The 18,980-nt window shown below is 41.1% G+C and overlaps 1 protein-coding gene across 1 annotated transcript; it reads right to left on the bottom strand.

Annotated features, from left to right (window-relative positions):
* Positions 1–8,097: 8,097 nt before the first annotated feature.
* LOC102450541 (mitochondrial import receptor subunit TOM7 homolog) lies at positions 8,098–17,391 on the bottom strand. Its single transcript, XM_075922219.1, has 3 exons — positions 17,225–17,391; positions 11,018–11,066; positions 8,098–8,327 (listed from the first exon to the last, which is right to left on the bottom strand). The coding sequence occupies exons 1-3, from the start codon at positions 17,325–17,327 to the stop codon at positions 8,312–8,314; spliced, it is 168 nt and encodes a 55-aa protein (XP_075778334.1). The 5' UTR covers positions 17,328–17,391; the 3' UTR covers positions 8,098–8,311.
* Between the last annotated feature and the right edge of the window lie 1,589 nt (positions 17,392–18,980).

Here is an 18,980-nt window from a genome sequence, read left to right as displayed (position 1 = left end):
CAAATAACTTTTATCAAAATATACTTAAAGTGTAACTTCACTTTTTTTCTTAAACTAACCATCACTTGTCATAAAAATAGTTCAGCGGATTGGGACACCACTTCCCGCAGCTCCCATCTTGTTAGGCAAGAAGCTTGCCTTAGCCTCACTTCATCACTGACTTGTAGTGACCCAGCTTCGGGTTTGGCTTCAGGAACCTCGAGAGATTGAGTCTGATTCCGGGAGAATTCTTGCAAAACTGGGAAGACAGGGTAATCCTACATCTCACACCTTCAGCATGTCATTAGACTGTCGTGAAGACTTTTTTTTAAAATACCTCTGAATGTCTAAGCAGAATGTCAGTAAAATAATGAAGGCTTCACTGCAACAAATATTGTAAACATTAAAGGTGAGAGGGAAAAAAAGGCAGGAAAACATGATTTACCTGATTATCTAGGAACAATGCAGGATAGAGAGAACCCAATCCTGCTTGCATTAAAGTCATTGCCAAAAATCCCATTAGCTTCAATGGGAGCAAGTCCACATTTCATTGTTAGAGGGATTTATAATACTACAACATATTTAATGAAGGCTCTATATCCTGTACCATATATGAAAAAGGATCTATTTGAGGGACACATTTTATTTGCCAATTGTACTATCCAGTGTCAAGTAGATAATTTGGCGAAGGCATGCAAGGTTCAGCTTTACATGTAATTTCAAGGTGACCAGCAATGGGCCTGTAACAAATGTTCCATGTTTTCTTTCCTGCCTGAAACCAGAAGGCACTTTGCTGTGCATGAAGTGCAATTTGGTGGCTATATTGGAAGAAAAAGTCATGGACAAATTGGAAAGAGTCCAGCAGAGGTCAACAACAGTGATTAGGGGAACATGATTTATGAAGAGAAGTTGAGGGAAGTTGAGCTTATTTAGTCTGCAGAAGAGAAGAATGAGAAGGGATTTGATAGCAGTCTTCAACTACCTGAAAGGGGAGTTCCAAAGAGGATGGAGTCAGGCTATTCACAGTGGTGGCAGACAACAGAACAAGAAGCAGTTGTCTCAGATTGCAGCCGGGAAGGTCTAAGTTTGGATATTAGGAAAAACCACTTCACTAGGAGGGGGGGGTGAAACACTGAAATAGATTACCTAGGGAACGGGTGGAATCGCCATCCACGCCCTCAATGGAATGATTTAGATAGGGTTGGTCCTGCTTTGAGCAGTGATTTGGACTAGATTACCTTCTTAAGTCTCTTCTAACCCTAACCTTCCATGATACCATTAAAAGATTCTTGGACTGGAAGGTTAAGTAGAATGCTACAGAGAATGAGAGAAGCTAAGGAGTTCCCAGATAGACAGGTTTGAGAAACATCAGTACCCTCATTTCAAGGAAGCCACCAAAAAGAGAGAGGAAATCAAAGAGGCTTGGTGACACATCACCACCAGAGGCAAGAGGTCACAACCAGTGTTCCCTCTAATTTTTCCCACCCAAGTGGAATGAATTCTGTTATGTGCATTATGTGGAGGTGATGTGTGCCACCTAACCTTCATATAGGTTCACTTAACAAAATTCAGTTGTCAAGGGTGGGATCAAGGTGTTCTGAGTTGCAGGAAGGGGCTCAGGCAAAGATTTAGGGTGCAGGAGTGAGTTCCGGCTGGGGTGGGGCTAAGTTTGAGGAGCTCAGGTCTGGGGTGCAAGAGCTCTGTCTAGGGGCATGGGTGGAGTGCGAGGAAGGCTAGAAATCCAGGCCAGAGCAGGGGGACTCTGGGTCTGGACTGCTCCAGAAATGGTGGTGATGGGGAGTCTGGGCTGCTCAGGCCACAGTGAGGTTGAGGGGGTGATATCCAGGGCCAGCCTGCCCAGGTTGTGGCAGGGGGAGGCAGTTCTCCAGGGCTAGGCTTTGCCGGGCTGCTCAGGCCTTGGTTGGTGGACTGCTCAGGGCCAGACCACTCTGGCCGCAGCAAAGAGGCTGCTCTGGGACCAGGGGGAAGAGATGCCTGGTTCAGGATCTCCTTCCTTCAGCCACCAGGCTGGAGGCTATGGCCCTCCTTCCTACTTTGCACCGGTGCCTTGAACAGCTGCACTGTCTAAGTAGGCGACTGTGTGGCCGCACAGCATACAGGGAACTTAGGTCACAGTAACATTCTACATGACTGGAAATGGACAAGGGTGGGCATTTTGAGAATTAAAGAGGAAATTCACAGAACAAAAAAAATAAAGGCTGATTAAGTACAAGTGATCATGACTTAATTACGTTTACAGAGTGCTAACAGAATAAAGTTCAAAGCAGTACAGGTTGCACCTCCCTGGTCCAGCACCCTCGGGACCTGATGGTCCCAAACTAGGGAATTTGCCAGACCAGGGGAGGTCAAGGAGTAGGGCTGCTTTCTCCCTGGTCACCCTGGGGCTCCGCTTTTACCCAGGAAGTTCCACCGCCACCCAAGACTCTGCTGGGGGGGAGGGGACGTAAGAAGCAAGAGGGCTCCATTTTTTCCCTCATGACTTTGCTGCTGCCCCACCGCGCTGCCACCTGAGGCTCAGCACTGCACCCAGTGGCTTTGCTGTCACCAGGGCTCTGCTGAGTTTCCATCTGGCTCCCCCCAGCAACCCTGCTGCCACTCCACAAGCTCCACACTCCACCAAGTGGCTCTGCTGCCACATGGGCCACATTCCTCCTGGTAGCTCTACGCTCCCCCTACACCCCCACTGTGGTCCGGGAGGCTCTGCACTCCCACAAGCAGCCCCTCTGCTACTCGCCCCAGTGACAAGGAGCTCTGCTCTTTCACCTCCCTGCCCCCTGGAGACTGGGAGTTCCACACTCCTCCCAGCAGCTCTGCTGCCCCCAGAGCTCCATCTCAGCTCCCTAGATTGGCAACCTTCCTGGACCACATAAGTCATGGGGTCACCTTACAATGTCCCACCAGGGGTGTTGCCAGACCAGGGAATTCCACATCACAGAGTTTCAACCTGCAATATATGTGCTTGGTGCTTTAAAACAACCACTTTCATAAAGCTGAAAACAATTGAGCCAAATCAGCTGGATGGAAGAATTAATTTAGAAAAATGTGAATTGGGAATTGTTTCAAGAACACTTTACCAGATGTCCAGCACGCCACTATCCTACAAATGAGAAAGAAAGCTGAAACAGCCAAAACAAACGGAGCTGGTTTAGAGGAGAAAAGAAGGCAACTATAAAATAAAATATAAAACGAATGGAAGAAAGGGGAAGTCAATATAATGAATGTTAAAATAGAAGCTAGGAATTGTAGCCTGATAAGACATATTTTCCCTAGCCTATCCTTGATTTTTTTTAATAGCATGCTAGTAATGCAAGATGCCTACAGGATTAAATTTAGTTGTCTTGTATGACACAACTTTAACAGAAGTAAGGTGATATGGTTAAGATTTCTCTTAGTTCCCGTATTATTTTCCAATATATGTATTATGTAAAGATTATGAAAGGCCTTTTCAGTTAGTTTGACAGGTACTTTGAGAATATTACTCAATTTGGCCAGAACAAACATAAACAGAATCTGCAAATTCCAACAAACTGAATTTACCCACCTCAACAGACTGAGGCGCCCAGATTTCCTGCACATAACCACAATGCTTCCCATTTTTTTCTCTGTTCTGGGAGTCAGTCCAAGAAGACGTCACATCTTCTCCTGTGCATATTCATAGACAACCCCCCCAAAAAATCCCTTCCAATCAGTTATAGGTACCCACAGCAATCTTAGGGTACCAGACCCAACTTTGGTTAAGAGATTGGACATCTGGGACATTTTAGCACCACAAGGGGAATATAGGCCCAAGGATAAAGGAAGTCACGCTGCTGCAGCCATAACTACTAAAACCTATCCAGAGTGTATATTATCTTCTCTCGAAGTCAGAAACTAAGTTCTATTCTTCTTCTATCTTTATATTTGTCTTGCTTCATTTATTCTAAGTATTTCATAGTCCACCTGCACCAAGTTTCCTCAGGCGAAGGAAAGCTGGTCCTTTCACTCTCAGCCTTTGAGGGAGATCTTGTGAGTATGAAATTCTGTTAGGTAACTAAGATCTGTATTCTTAGGTAAGTCCAGTTTGATTTTGTTAATGCCATCCACAAAAGAAATTCAATTAATCTGTGTACTTGGTGGTATATATTTTTGTGGTATTTATTATAATTAATCCTGCAGCAATAGAACTTATTTTAATTGCATTTCCTGATTTGAAGTGAGACTGTCACTCGTCACCTGCAGACACTCCGGAGGGGAAATCTTATTGTTCCACCAACTTGTAACCAGAGTTAGGGAGGACGAACTTAGAATCACTGGTCAGACTGGCAAGCCTTACCCACCTAAATTCCACCACAATTCCTACTCAGGCTACAGAATTCTAGAAAATTGATATGAGAGGCAAAGGGACACAAAGATAAATCTATTACCAGCAGAGTTAATGTATCTTTAAAGAATTCCTTCTTGTGTATTAAAAAAAAATCCTAATAGAAATTGAATGTATGAAACAAAAATCTTGGTCACTAAAACACATATTATTTATTTGTGCCCAGTTTACCAAACACTGCAAATATCTTTGTATCAGTAACCTGTTTTCTTCATTATTTATCAATCTCAATTTGTGTCTCATCTGCAAACTTATCACTGATTTTGCTTTCCCCATGTTCATTGATAAAAATGTTAAATAGTGTTAAGACCAAGAACCAATCCCTACAGGGCCAAAGAAAAACAACTTCTTAAAGAACAATATGTAGTCCTGTGGCACATTAGAGACCAGCAAATATATATATCGTATCATACAGTTTAGCGGACAAAACCCACTTCATCCAGCTCATCTGAAGAAGTGGGTTTTCCCACAAAAGTTCATGATACTATATATATTTTTTGTTAGTCTCTAGGGCTGTGTCTAGATTACATCCCTCTTTCAACAGAGGAATGTAAATTAGGCACTTTGAAATTGCAAATGAAGCCGTATTTGAATTTCCTATGCTTCATTTGCATAATCACATAATGGTGCTCTTTCGAAAAAGCACTCTTTTGAAAGTAAAACTGCGGTCTAGACCTGAGGTTTACAGGATCTTTCGAAAAAGCCTTCCCTTTTTGAAAGAACCGCATCTAGACCGCAGTTTTACTTTCGAAACTACTCCTTGTTTTTAGAGTTACATATTAACACAGCTACCCTCTGAAACTTCTCAAAGATGAATTCCCATTTACAATGACATTGAGACTTATCAGTTAAATGGATTAAAAGTTAGTTAACGTGTGCTATGTTAATTTTATACCATTATAGTTTTCTAATCAAAATGTTAGTCTTAACCAAGTCAAATACCTTACAAGTCTATGTCAATGTTATTATCTTTATTGACTAAACTTGTAATCTCATTTAAAAAATGAGAGTTTGATAAGATCCATTTTCTATAAACCCATATTGATTGGTATTTATTACGTTGCCCTCCTTTAATTTTTGATTAAGTACCATATCAGCTACTCCAGTATTTTGCACAGGGTTGATGTCAGACTGACCGGCCTAGAATTACCAAACTCATCCCATTTACACTTCAAAATATTGTACAGCATTAGCTTTCCTCCAGTCTTGAACCCCTTTAGTGTTCTAAGACTTATTGAAAAATCAACATTAACAATCAAGAGTATTCCTCAGGCGGCTGTTTTAAAACTCTTGGATATGAGATACCTGGACTTGATTTATAAATGCCTAATTTTAGTAACTACTCTTTTAACATCTTTCAGAGGTAATAGTGTAATGGAAAGAGCATTTCATATTATGATTGTATATTTTTCCTTAATACAGAAGAGAAATACTTATTAAACACTTACACGTTTTCTACATTATTATTAATAATTCTATAATTTCCATTCAAAAAAGCTCTACTGAACAATTAATTTCATGTCCCAAAAAAGTATGTGCCCTCATTCTTCTGGTCGATTATCTCCTCTTGCTCTATATATCTATCTTCCAAAAGTAGAAAGTAGAATCTAGAAACAATGTATGCAAACTCATACCTTACCAATTCAGGTATTAGCCACTGCACAGCACACAAGTGAGGGCAAGTGCCCTTAGATGTTAAAGTAGACACTTGTAAAAATTAAAATAGTCATGCAACTCATCAGGTTATGGTCCATAATCCTGTGCTGAGGTTAAAAAAAAACAAACAAAAAAAAACCACACCACATATTTCCAGGATTTTTTGTAGGTATCAGCATAGAGCTAGTTCCAACTCCCTCAAAAGAGATTTCCAAAACTAATCAGAGATCATTATATAACTTATTCTATATTTTAGGCATTTTCAGTTACGCATTCTTTGTAAGTGTTTAATTACAATAAACCGTTAGAAATAAGTGTTTTGTGCTATCATCCAGACCATTGTTTTTACACAAGACATGCATGCAAAGATATAATTTTGCAAGTTACTAGGAGGCTGCACCCCCTGCTTGCTATGCTTGCCAACCCCCCTCTCTCTGAGGGTAGATGCCTGGGCAGGGGCAGGAGCAGGTGTGGGGGGTGGGTGTCAGGCTCAGACGGTGGAGGGGAGCTGGAGTGGCCTGGGGATGAGCACGGATGGTGGAGGGGATACATGGTGGCCCAGGGGAGGAGAAATCAGGCTTTTATGGTGGAGGGGACGCAGTCCCAGCAGCTCCTCCCAGGCTCCCCCAGGGCAGGAAGCAGGAGCCGGAGATGAAGCAGCCCATGCCCAGAGGGGACAGCACGGAGGCTAGCAAGTGGCTGAGGGCAGAGGCAGGTCTCAGCTTGACAAAGCCCTGGCCGGGTTGATTTAGTTGGAATTGGTCCTGCCTAGAGCAGGGGGCTGAACTTGATGACCTTCTGAGGTCTCTTCCAGTTCTATGATTCTATGAGGACGCAGATGACATCATCTCTCTCTATAAAAAAAATTCCTGTGGGACATTTCCACAAAGGTACTCTTAATTTAATATATGCTAAGAGTCTGTACTTGCTGTGATCACATTTCTACTTAAACATGGATTTTAAAGTTTTAACTTACAATATTTAAACACTATTGGCTATAAAGCTAGTAAGACTTTTCTAATAGAGCTGGATAAAAACAAGAAGCACATACACTTTGTTTTACAGCTGAAATGCAAAGTAGAGTATAAATACACTCCATAATTTTCATTTAATTGGGGTTTGCAAATAATGGAGAAGTTAAAAGAATATCTGATCAACTGGCAAAAAAAATTGTAAAATAATTCCTAGATTAATTTTTCTAAAACAGCAATTTATTATTTTTAAACTTTCATGGACCAAGTGTTCTGTTCCATTCACATTAATGACAGTTATGGTCTACATAAAAAAGACTGAATTCAGTCTTATGGTTAAAGCAGTCTTTAGAAAGTTAGTTTCTATAAAGCATATATGAAAAATATTGTAATGTTCCAGCTCAAACTTTAATCCAGATGTAGACTGTTCAGCTAAACTGTGGAAAAGTTTCTTGATTTTTACTACATTACATTCACTAACTTCAAGTTCAGACATTATGTTAGTGCTATAATTTTAGCAAACGTATCCAGCATACTTGTTTTTTCTAACACTGTCTTCTTAAAAACCTAAGTTACAGATGCTTTAACATCCAACAGTGACGCAAAAAATAAGAATGATTAACATAAGGCTCACTGATATATAATCCTCAAAATCTGAAGACAATTCTGACACATTACAAAAGTAAGGTAATTACAACCTTTCATTTCATAAATAACACTCAAAGAACTAATCTTAAGTGATGGAAGATAGAACAGTCTGTGCTCAAAATATCACAATAATCAAGTATTAAGGATTGAAAGATCAAGTGCCTTAGAAGATAGTATGTCTCTAACCTGTTGCTAACTGTAATTAAGTCAAATTAGTTGGTTCTTTTCTTCTGAAACTTCAAGACATGCTCTGGTATTAAGGATAACACTGTAGATTAAGTCTAGACGGTTCCTTGCTCTGCTATTAGTGCAGAGGACTGGACTTGATCTCTCAAGGTTGCTTCTAGACCTATGATTCAATTTAGAACTAGACATTCAATTTAAAAATAATTACTTTTTTAAACCCAGAAAAAGCAAGATTTCCCCATTATACTAATTAACCTTAAAAGATCAGAGACTATACACAGATTCAAACAATTTATTTAATTTCACTGTAAACCAAATAAGTTAGGTCAATAAAAATTCCATTTTGTTGTATGTACATCTATGTCATCAGGAAGCTGCTCAGGCTAGCTGATGTAATGTGATACAGGGTCCTCCTTCCCTAGCCTTGTGAAGGTCCACATCTCCATTTTCTCTGTCCATCAAATGGTTCTTTTACAGTCTGGCCAATCTTTCATCCCCAAAGCAGACTAAAATAGACAGAAAATTAACGTTAACATTTGCAATATATTTTGCAGTAATCAGGAAATAGCATGGGTCTTTCTGAACACAAGACAGTATGTACAACTATGGCTCAATGTATATTATTCCAGGGGGAATTCTGCACCACTGTGAAGAATTGTGCTCCTATCTCTCTTCTTCTACGACTTCTGCAGACACATTCAGCAGAGCTGCTCCAATCTAAATTATGCGATTGAGAGGAATATGGGGCGGGAGAGAGGAGACATTTCCCTTAAAAACAGAGCGTGTGCCTTCTCAGAAACTCAGCCAGCACACACGCTGTGTCACTGTCACATATACCCAGCCTGTTCTATGCTACCCTGTGCCACACACACAATCAGTCTCACACACTCTCCCGTCTGTGCCACAAGCACTCAACACGTGTCAAAATCTGTCTCTCACACAGTCTCTCACGCACACTTTCTCTTTGTAGCCTCAGCCCCATCCCTTCAGCCTGAGGCACTGCCCTTTCTGGGGGGCCCAGAACCAGCAGCAGCTATGTCCCAAAATTTGTGACATGGCTCCCTCCCTTGGCAAAAATTACTGCCCCCCTCAGGGTAGAGAGTGTGGGTGTCTGGGGGTGGGAGGTGGGTGTCTTGGCTGGGAGATCACCCAGCTAGGATCTGGGAGGAGGGGAGGTGCAGGTACTGAAGCAAAGAAGGACCCCATGGCTAGACTCCAGGGTGGAAGGAGTGCAAGTATCCAGGTGAGTTTCCACTCTACTCCTGTCACTGTAGGGTTTTTTTTAATATGTCTCTATTGTTAAAGACATACCTGCTGATAGGTATTTTGAAATTATATTACCAAAATAATTGAAATTTGTGTGAATATGTAGTATTACTTTGACAGATAACATTTTGCAGAACTTAAATATTGTGCACAGAATATTTTTTTCTTGGGACAGAATTTCCTCAGGAGTAGCATATGCACAGAATAAATGCTGTCCAAAGACAGTAGACAATAAAACAAAAGCTAGGTTGTCAAACATAAGACAGGCGTACAAAAAGCCTGATCAAGAGCCCAGTCAGATCAACAGGAAGATTTCTGGCTTCAATGGGCTTTGGATCAAAATGCATCTTCATGAACACTTGATACTGCACAAAAACTACATGGATTTTAATGAATACCCTTTAAAAAAAATTCTGTAGATTTTATTTTGGTGATAGCGGGATCAGTATTTTCACGCAAGTGACTGGGACATGCTTCATTTCCAAAATACAGATTTAAAAAAAAATGTTTATAGTGCGCAGATGCATTTTATTAGAATGAGGGGAAGATCTCAAAGTGCTATTGAGGCCAAACATGGAGATACTTTATCAGCAAACAAAATGTCCATGAAGAACTGAACTACCAAAGTTCATTTAAAATAACCCACACAAAGAAATATATCCTTTTTATTACAAACCTATCTTTATACAGATATTTTTCTTAACTTAATCTGTTATTTTTAGAATGTAGAATGTCCACATTTTCTTCATATTTCTGATTTTATTGCATTTCTGAACTCACTAATCCAGACAGTGGAAATTCTAAGACTAAAGCATTAAGTGCAGAACATAACTAATACATCTTCAAAAGTTCTTCTACGTCACTGAAACATGAATATGGAATATTCAGACTGCACAATTTAAACACAGCAAACATCTACTTTACATGACAATTAAGGCTGTCAGCCAACTTTCTTAAATTTAATATATGTTTCAATGTTTCATACTACTGAAACATAACTCAAGTTCTCTCATTAGAAAAATTAAATGTAGTTTCACTTTGAAGTTTTCTATATGCCAAACTAAAATAAAATTCTTCAGGAAAATAGAGTACAGTAAAGTATTAAAGAGTTACAATTTGTGCCAGGAGTTCCACACTAATAAGCAGCCATACAAAAATACAGCAAAAGAAAATTTTATTACAGAAAAAGATGTTTCAAAATTCCAAATTTCATATGAAAAAACTTAAGATTTTTTTTAAATAATGTAAATATATCAATAGCATCTTCATATAATATCCCTTATATTAATCAGTTTCAATGAAGTATTACTAAGTTACTGGCATTGCAACAAAGACATCCATCAAGATTTTTCATTTTCTTTTATTCAGTATTTGAATGGTTTGTCTTCTTCCATAAACATCTTTTTTAAATAAATAGTTACAGAGAATACATTACAAAGAATACATAACAAACAGAGGAGCTATGAAAACTCTAAATAAACAGTAAACGCCCATATCCACACAGGCTTGAGAGGGGAAATGTGAAGTGTCCCCAATTATAGTACTGTCTAAAAAAAAAATTCAGTTAAAGAACTCTGCATGGGTCGAGAGACACATATTCTTCCACCAATTGCAACATATGGAGACACTCTCCCACCATTTGTGGCTGCAGAGGACAAGGTCATGGGCTCCTATAGAGCTTGTATAGTCAGATGTGCTATTTCACACTTGTTGGACCACACTAGTGGTGCTTAAACAAGTTCTTTCAAGACTTACCAGTTCTCTATATTGGCTTTGGAAAAAGTTCAGAAAAGGGCAACAATAATGATTAGGGATTTGGAATGGGTCCCACATGAAGAGAGATTAAAAAGACATCTGAACCTAAAAGTTTTGTTTTCATTCCTAGCTTTCTGCATTGTTTTTGCATGTGTATTACCAGATCTATACATACCTCAAAATAGTTGGCGCAGGCATTCCAGGATCTGCACCTCTCTTAAAACCTGAAGTAACAAATATACACGTACATCAGCAGCAGCTAATCAAAACAAGGTTGGGGTTCTTGTCTCACTCTCAAATTTAGTTAATTTATAGAAGCTGGCAAAAAAAGTAATATACACAAAAATCCATACCCTAAAACCATTATAGAAACTTTAAGTTCTTCTCAATATTTTAGATTAGCAGTGGGGTCGAACACGCTAGCCACTAGTTACAAGTGGCTTATTTGTCCGGTTGAATGCGGTTAATTCACTACTGCAGTAGCCACTATCATGGCTATGCTACTGTTTCAGAACTGGTTGGACACCACAGGATTAGCATGTCCTGTAACCGGTGTTTTAATGAACTATGCCTTTGCACTAAACTTAGGCAGTTATTAACCTCTGTCATCCATGCTACCAGGGATGTTAGATAGCACGCAATCAAATAGTCATGTAACTTCATCAAATTTGATAGTCCCAGGAGCAGGGCTGGCAGCCAGTGCACTCCCAGCCCCATCTCCAGGGAGTGTCTCCCCTTCCCTCCCCACCCCACCCCCACACATTCCACTGCTTACTCTGTATCAGAGGCACCAGCACAGAGTGGCACCAACCTTTGTCTGTGCAGGGGTCAAAGTGCCTCTCAGACAGGAGCTGAGCCAGACTCTGTCTGTGGTAAGTCCCGGTCCATCTCGGACAGAGCCTCCCCTGAGCTTTGATAGAGGCAGCCTCAACTCCTGCCAGCCCCATCCTGCTTCTGCTGGAGGCAGAAAAGGGGGGGCAGGCAAATCTGCAGAGATGGCACGGGTATTGGCTCCAGCCTGCCCCCTCACCCTCCATCCATGTTGCTGCCTCTATCAAAGCAGCAGCAAGAGTCAGGGAGGGTGTCAAAGGAGCAGGTAGCTCCATGGAATCCAATGCCCATGGGGAGCTGGCTTAAAAGCTGATACAGAAGCAGCAAGGGGGGAGGGAAGTATGGGTAATTGACAGGATTAACTGATAAAACCCAGACTTATCAAATAATCACGCAATTGTCTACATGTTGAAATACCTACATGTTACAACTACATCTTTTGTAATTTAGTACAGAAAAAAACATAACATTTACAGGAAGTCACTGGTATTACTTCTAGCTGGCATAAGCATCCCCAGCTGTTAGTCATAAGGTGACTGACTTACGCAGGGAACAGAAGCAATGGGCAAAGTTAATTTAGTGAAACAAGAAAGAACTGAAAAAAACCCTTTAAGGTTCCTCTAAAACGCTTTCATTAATAGGTCATACAACAAGATTTAGTTTTCTTTTAAGCAGGCAGGCAGGAACAGAAAATCCACTCAGGATACTGTAAATCAAAAGGAGTAAAGTATAAGGTAGGCCTATATTTCATCTCACACACTCAAGCCCTAATACATCCAAAAACTTAAATTGGTATGCATGGGTTTATTCGGATTTAGCAAATTATACAATTCTCGAAACAGCCACTCAAATCAGAGGTGGGGCGGAGCACCAGGATCCAGTCCCCAAGGCTCATGGTCCCCCACCCAGTTTGGGGAAGCCCATGCTGTAACTCCAGCCCCCTATAGTCTACTAGGCTCTGGTGTACAAGGAGAAAGTGGGGAGTGTCTTTCTCTTTCTCTGTCAGGGACCATTCAGTGAGATTGTTGTCAGCGGCCCCCTACTCAAAAAGGTTTCCCACTTCTATCATAGAGGATAGGTCCATCAATGGCTATTATTCAGGATGGGCAAGGATGGTGTTCCAAGCCTCTGTTTGCAAGAAGCTGGGAATGGACAAAATGGGATAAATCACTTGATGTTACCTACTCTGTTTATTCTAGGGATGTGAACGAACCATGTAAATGGTTAACTGATGAGCCTTAATTAAAATGTTTTTCAACTACAGCCTTTATACTAAATTTCCTATTTGCTAAATAGTCAAAATTGCTTTTAAAAAGTATAAAAATAATATATCACAAACATACATTTTTTCAGATTCCTAAATTTTCACATTTTCTTATGTTAGAAAATGGCAAATGATGCATTTCTTAAATACTACGTTACTAATTTTTTTTAGTCATGATTTTTATCAAGCGGTATTAGCAGGGCTCGACAAACTTTGTAATCTACTCGCCATGGGTGAGTAGATTGCAACCCAGAAGAGCCAGGTTCAGGCAATCTGCGCATGCGCAGATCACCGGACAGTGCAGATGACGAGCAGGGCTCGCCGCAGTTCGGCGAGCCCTGGGTATTAGAATAAAAACTACAATTCAATTACAAAAATGTGCAAAGTAATATTTTTATTTGTTTTTAATTAACTAACATGACCTTAATCAGGAGTGGGCAATAATTCTCCCTCAAAGAGGGGTGGGGGCGGAGAGAGAGAGGCACTTCATGTATTTTCATATAAGGTCATAGACCAACTACAGGCACCCAGAAGGGGAAGGGCCTCAGGTGAAAGGGGCAGAGAACTATAAGAGAGAAAGAGTGTGTGAATGTGAAAGAGACTGCGTGTGAGATACAGACTTTGAGACAGTGTGACAGAGACTGGGAGTAGGGATGTTAAAACGTGGTTAATTGACTAGTCCAGTAGTCAATAGGCACTTCCGCATGCCTGATTTGAAATGTACAAGAGTGCCTAGTGGGGGCTCTTGTGCATTTCAAAGCCACGGAACCCGGAGTCAGTGGGGGACTCATAGGCACATGATGACTCTGGGCTCCATGCTGTGCTTGCATGCCACACGGAGTCCAGGGTCAGCTGGGGACCCCACAACTGACCCCGGTTCCACGCGGCATTCCAGCCCCGGGTTCTGGGGGAATGCCACGCAGAGCCCCAGTTGGGGACTCCCCAGTTGATCCCGGGCTCCGCGCAGCATTTCCCCAGAACCCAGGGTCAGCTGGGATCCCAGAGTTCTGGGGGAAATGCTTCTCAGAACCTAGGGTTAGCTGGGGAGTCCCTAGCTGCCCCCGGGCTCCCCGGCCCTTTGGCATTCTAAAAGGGCAGTGCCTCTGCACAGCTGAACCGCGGATCAGCTGCCCCTTTGAAATGCTGCCTTGGGGTTTCAAAGCAGCAGCGTTGCACAGCTGATCCCTGGCTCAGCTGTGTGGCACTGCCGCTTTGAAGTACCCACCCCCTTTGCTGCCTCTAATTTGAGGCAGCAAGGGGGGGAAATTGACCAGTCAACAGACTAGCTGATAAGCATTTAAAACTATAATTTATTTTAAAAAGTAGCTGTAGTTAGTTAAACTGATTCCTTTTAGTTCTCATGTCTTTTGAGATTTAAGAACAAATCAATCTCATCCTTTCACATTTTTATTCAAATGCAAAGTAACATGCATTAGAAAACATAATCCCAAATATACTATATAAAATAATGGGACCAAAATACTGGGAATCATTACAAAAGGAATAGATAAGACAGTAAGCTAGTAAGACAGAAAATACATTGCTTGTACGTAAACCCACAGTAGGCCCACATCTTGAATACTGTATGCATATGTGGTTGCCTCATCTTAAAAAAATACATATATTGGAATTGGAAAAGGTTCAGAAAAAGGTAACAAAAATTATTAGACGTATAGAATATCTTCCATGAGAGATTAATAAAATTGGGAGGTTTTAGCTTGGAAAAGAGATAGCTAAGTGGAGATATGCGAAAAGTCTATTAAATCAAGACTAGTGTAGAGAAAATAAATAAGGGCCTTTTTATATGACACGAACTATAAGTCACCAAATGAAATTAATAGACAGCAAGTTTAAAACAAACAAAATCAAGTATTTCTTCATACAACATACAGTGAACCTGTAGAACCCTTTGCCAGAGAATATTGTAAAGGGCAAGACTATAACAAGTTTCAACAAAGAACTAGATGAATTCATGAACTATAGCTCCATCAATGGTTATTAGCCAGTATGGGCAGAGATGGTATCTTTAGCCACAATTTTGCCACAAGCTAGGAAGAGGTGACACAGGATGGATCATTTGATGATTACCTCTTCTGTTCATTCTCTCTGAAGTATCATGTATTGGCCATTGTCAAAAGTAGGGATGCAAAAGCTTGTTTAATTGGATAACCCGTTGACCAGTTAAACACTATGTTAACTGATGTGGGGGTGGGTGGAACTGAAGCAGTCTCCCCCACAGCAGGCAGGGGCCGCTCCTGCCCATTCAGAGCAGCCTCTGCCTGCAGCATGCCAGTACTCATCACAGATAGGAGCTACTCTGGCCAGGCTGGAGCACGCCTGTCCGTGGTGGGTCCTGCTGGGCTGGAGCAGCCCCCTAGTTGCAGTGGGTGGGAAGCTGCTCCAACCCCCAGCAGTTAATCTTTCACAACTCTAGTTGGAAAACAAGCTAATGGGGTAGGGGGACCTTCGGTCTTACCTAATATGGCTTTTTATGAAAAAAATGGATGCATTACCAATGTCGAACACAAGAATGTTATAAAACAGATTTTAGATAAATTATTGAAACTGATGAGCTGGGATAAATCTATTTAGAAATAAACTGTGACAAGTATATATAAAAATAGATAAAGCTGCTATGGAAATATGGCATGTTGCTTGTCAACATATTTATTCACTGCTTCCTTGACATATTTAATGTGTACAACAGTTGAAAGATTTGAGCAGTACTATAGGAATTGGGAGCAACTGTTAAAGAGTACATCGGGGGAGGGAAGGGAGAAGCAACAGAAGATGTAATTTTTCCATTACTTATTAATTATAAAACAAAGGCCTTTTAATCAGACTTACAGCCTACATTTTAATCACAACCATCACTGCTCTTTCCATGAAGTGGTGAGATAGAAAAACTCCTTTTTCTACAGCTAAACTCCTTTGGGCAAACACTTAGCCTCATTTGTTTTTTTATATTTTACCATCATAGTTTGGTGCTAAGCAAATAAAGCTGTTTCACTGGGCATTGCATTTCTCTATGGCCAAATCTGTTCTGGCACTGCACACATGTCATCACAGCACAATAGCTTAGAGCTGTGGTGTCTTAAGTTCTGAAGCAGGAGACCCTAGTAGCTACTGCTATAGCAAACTAGCCAGACTCAACTGGCCAGAGAGTCACATATGGCTAGCATGTTAGACACCTGGGCTGTAGATACTTCCTATACTGACAGACGAATCCCCCCTCCCCTCCATCAGTAGAAGTGATTTACTTCTTCCAGAGGTGGCAGCTAGGTTGACAGAATAATCTTTCAAGCAATCTAGCTGTCCATACAGCGAGGGCTAGGTTACCCTGTGAGAGTTAGGTTACTAGTGACATAGCAAAGCTTCATCTAATTTTTAAGAGTAGACTAGAACTAACTCTACAGGTGGCAGCCAGAACCTAAGGCCTCATCTTCCTTGAAACTTAACATGTATAAAATTACACTCCCCTTCCCCCAACACAGCCCTGCCCTAAAGCAGCGGTTCTCAAATCAGTATCCTTGGGCAGATGCATTAGTTTTCCATCAACTCATCAAACTATTTACATAATTTTGTACCAGGCTACATGTTTCAGCAGCAGCCTCCTCTGCCCCTCCGTACAGGCATGCCTGGCTCTGCGAGCAAGCAGGTTTGGCAGGCAAGAAAACCCCGGCTGCTGGAAAGAGCCGTCTCTAAAGGTTATGACCCACCAGCCTAAGGAAACAGAGGACAGGAGGCCTAAGCGAAGCCAGATAACGTAAGAGCCCGGCTGCACCTTCCTGCCCCAGGGGCTTCTGGGTCACCAGCCCAGCCAATAGCTCCTCATCAGCTGCGTGGGGGGTGAGGGGACCAAACAAGGCCCCGCTTGCCAGCAACGGAGGCAAAAGGCAGCTCTGGGCATCACGAGCGGTTTTTTCTGCCGCGCCCCCCGGAAGGGGCGGCTCTGGAGCCCGACAGGCCGTTGGCTCCCCACCACTAACGGCCGTTGGAAGGGGGAGATTCCGCCGCACGCGGGGCCTTTACCCCTCCCTCGGCCGCGGGGAGAGGGGCGGGGCTACTCTGCCCCGCGCGCTCGAGTCACCTTTTCCAACGGCCGCTAGAGGGGAGGAGTCAGGCGGGGCCACGCGGCAATAACCGCTAAGGGCGCGTGCCCGGGATCTCCCCCCCGCCAACGGCCGGTGTGCGGATCCCCGCGTCCCTCTGGCGGGGCCGGCGAGACCAAGCAGCCGGTGGCTCTCGGGAACCGAGTAACAGAGGCGGCCCCGCCCTGGCACTGACCTAGATAGAGCACGATGGGGATGAAGCCCCAGCGGATGGCGAACTGGCCGCCCTTGAAGAGCTGCTGCAGCCGCTGCTTGGCCTCTTTGCTCAGCTTCGGCATCCCGGCAGCGAGGGAGACTGGAGAGCCGTGCGCGCGGCCGCAGCCTCTGCCGTCAGAAACTGCGCAGGCGCGGGCCAGGCGGGGCGGAGCCAGTGATTCTATATCGCGTGGCCAACTTTTCCCAGGCCAGGGCTAAACTTTTCCCAGATCTGATGAAGAATTCCCAGATTATTTGTATATGGTATAAAGGCCATTTTATGTATAGTTAATTCATTGGTTTTATTATATATAAAAAATCATTAACTCGAAATATACGAGAATAATTTTGATGATTTTATGATGCTCTCTATAATTAAAAATATAATTGTATTAAAGCTGAACTTTTCATCCAAGAATAATTATGTTTATATATCCAAATATCCTTAATTACTTCATGGATGGTATTTCATAAAAGGAAAGAATAATAAAACATTTTAATTATTTTACTCCTGCAAGATAAAATCAGTACAGTATACACTTCAGTATCATTTCGGTTATATATGAGAAATAAAGGAACTCATCAAATATAAAACATTTTCGTTTTTTATAAAATGAATAGAATGTTTAATACATAATACTTAACCATCACCATCCGTTTTACTCATCAGATGAGTTATGACTTGACTCCTCACTAGAAATGTCACACCATCATTAATATTTTTATCAGTCTGACCACCAGTTTTTCTGGCATATCCATATTCGTACATATTTTTATTATGTAAACTTAAATCATTCTTTGTAATTACAAAACTAGAACATTTATTTTTTTAAAGCTGATCTGACAATTATACTAGAATTAAGTGTTTTAGTTTTCATGTTACTCCTTTTCTTAGTTTTAATGTCTGTAACCATTGAAAAAATTCTCTCTCATTCTATATTTGAATGTGGCAATGCTAAAACCTTTTGAGCTAATTTACAAACATTTGAAAACATAAATTTTCCAGAAAAATGTTTCATTTTAGAAATTTCATGTCACATTTCATCAATAGGCTTATTCTTTACACATTCAATTTGATTTGATCCTAAAGAAAATGGCAAGGCTCTGAGTTCACTCTGAGCAGAGTTCACATCTATCTTAAATATTGCACGAAGTTTTGAGATAAAGAAAAAAAGATATCTACATCAATATTAAAACAAATTTTAGGATCTATAAATCCAACCTCTGAGAAAACAACTGAGTCAAGTGGCAGCATGCGCTACATTTCTTGACAACAAGTGATGTAATAATGCTGAATCACTTTTCTTACATTCATTTTCTTACATACATTACATACATTTCTTACATTACATGAGGATCAATACATTTTAAGTACTCCTCACATTCTGGACCAGTGTACATTTCATTAATTTTGATAAAATTAGAGGGATGCAACACATTAACTTTCGTTAATTCACCTTTTAGGAAATGTGGTTTTAAGTAATTTGTAGCAATTACTTTGAAAAGTTTCACTGACTAGTTTAATGCAATGAATGAGTGGAAATTTGCTTTGAAAGAGAGTATTGAATTTGTTCATGTAATCCAAAAAATTTCAAAAATAGTAGGTAGGCTTTAAGTTCTGGATTACACATTGCATCATATATTTCTTTTGCTATTGGACTTTTTTGATCAACACACTCAAGTTGTATATAGTTAAACAAGGCATCCCACAACACTAATATTCTATTTAAACAAGG

The sequence above is a fragment of the Pelodiscus sinensis genome, chromosome 2, assembly GCF_049634645.1.
Source record: "Pelodiscus sinensis isolate JC-2024 chromosome 2, ASM4963464v1, whole genome shotgun sequence".
NCBI classification, from domain to species: Eukaryota; Metazoa; Chordata; order Testudines; family Trionychidae; genus Pelodiscus; species Pelodiscus sinensis.
The sequence above is the reverse complement of the archived record's forward strand: the minus strand, read 5'-3'. Positions and strand labels throughout refer to the sequence as shown.

Excerpts from the sequence above, each read along its gene's own strand:
- LOC102450541 (XM_075922219.1), bottom strand. The coding sequence starts at position 17,327 with ATGCCGAAGCTGAGCAAAGAGGCCAAGCAGCGGCTGCAGCAGCTCTTC. Across the intron at positions 11,067-17,224 it reads CCCCATCGTGCTCTATCTAG|GTTTTAAGAGAGGTGCAGAT; the intron begins GTCAGTGCCAGG and ends TTGTTACTTCAG.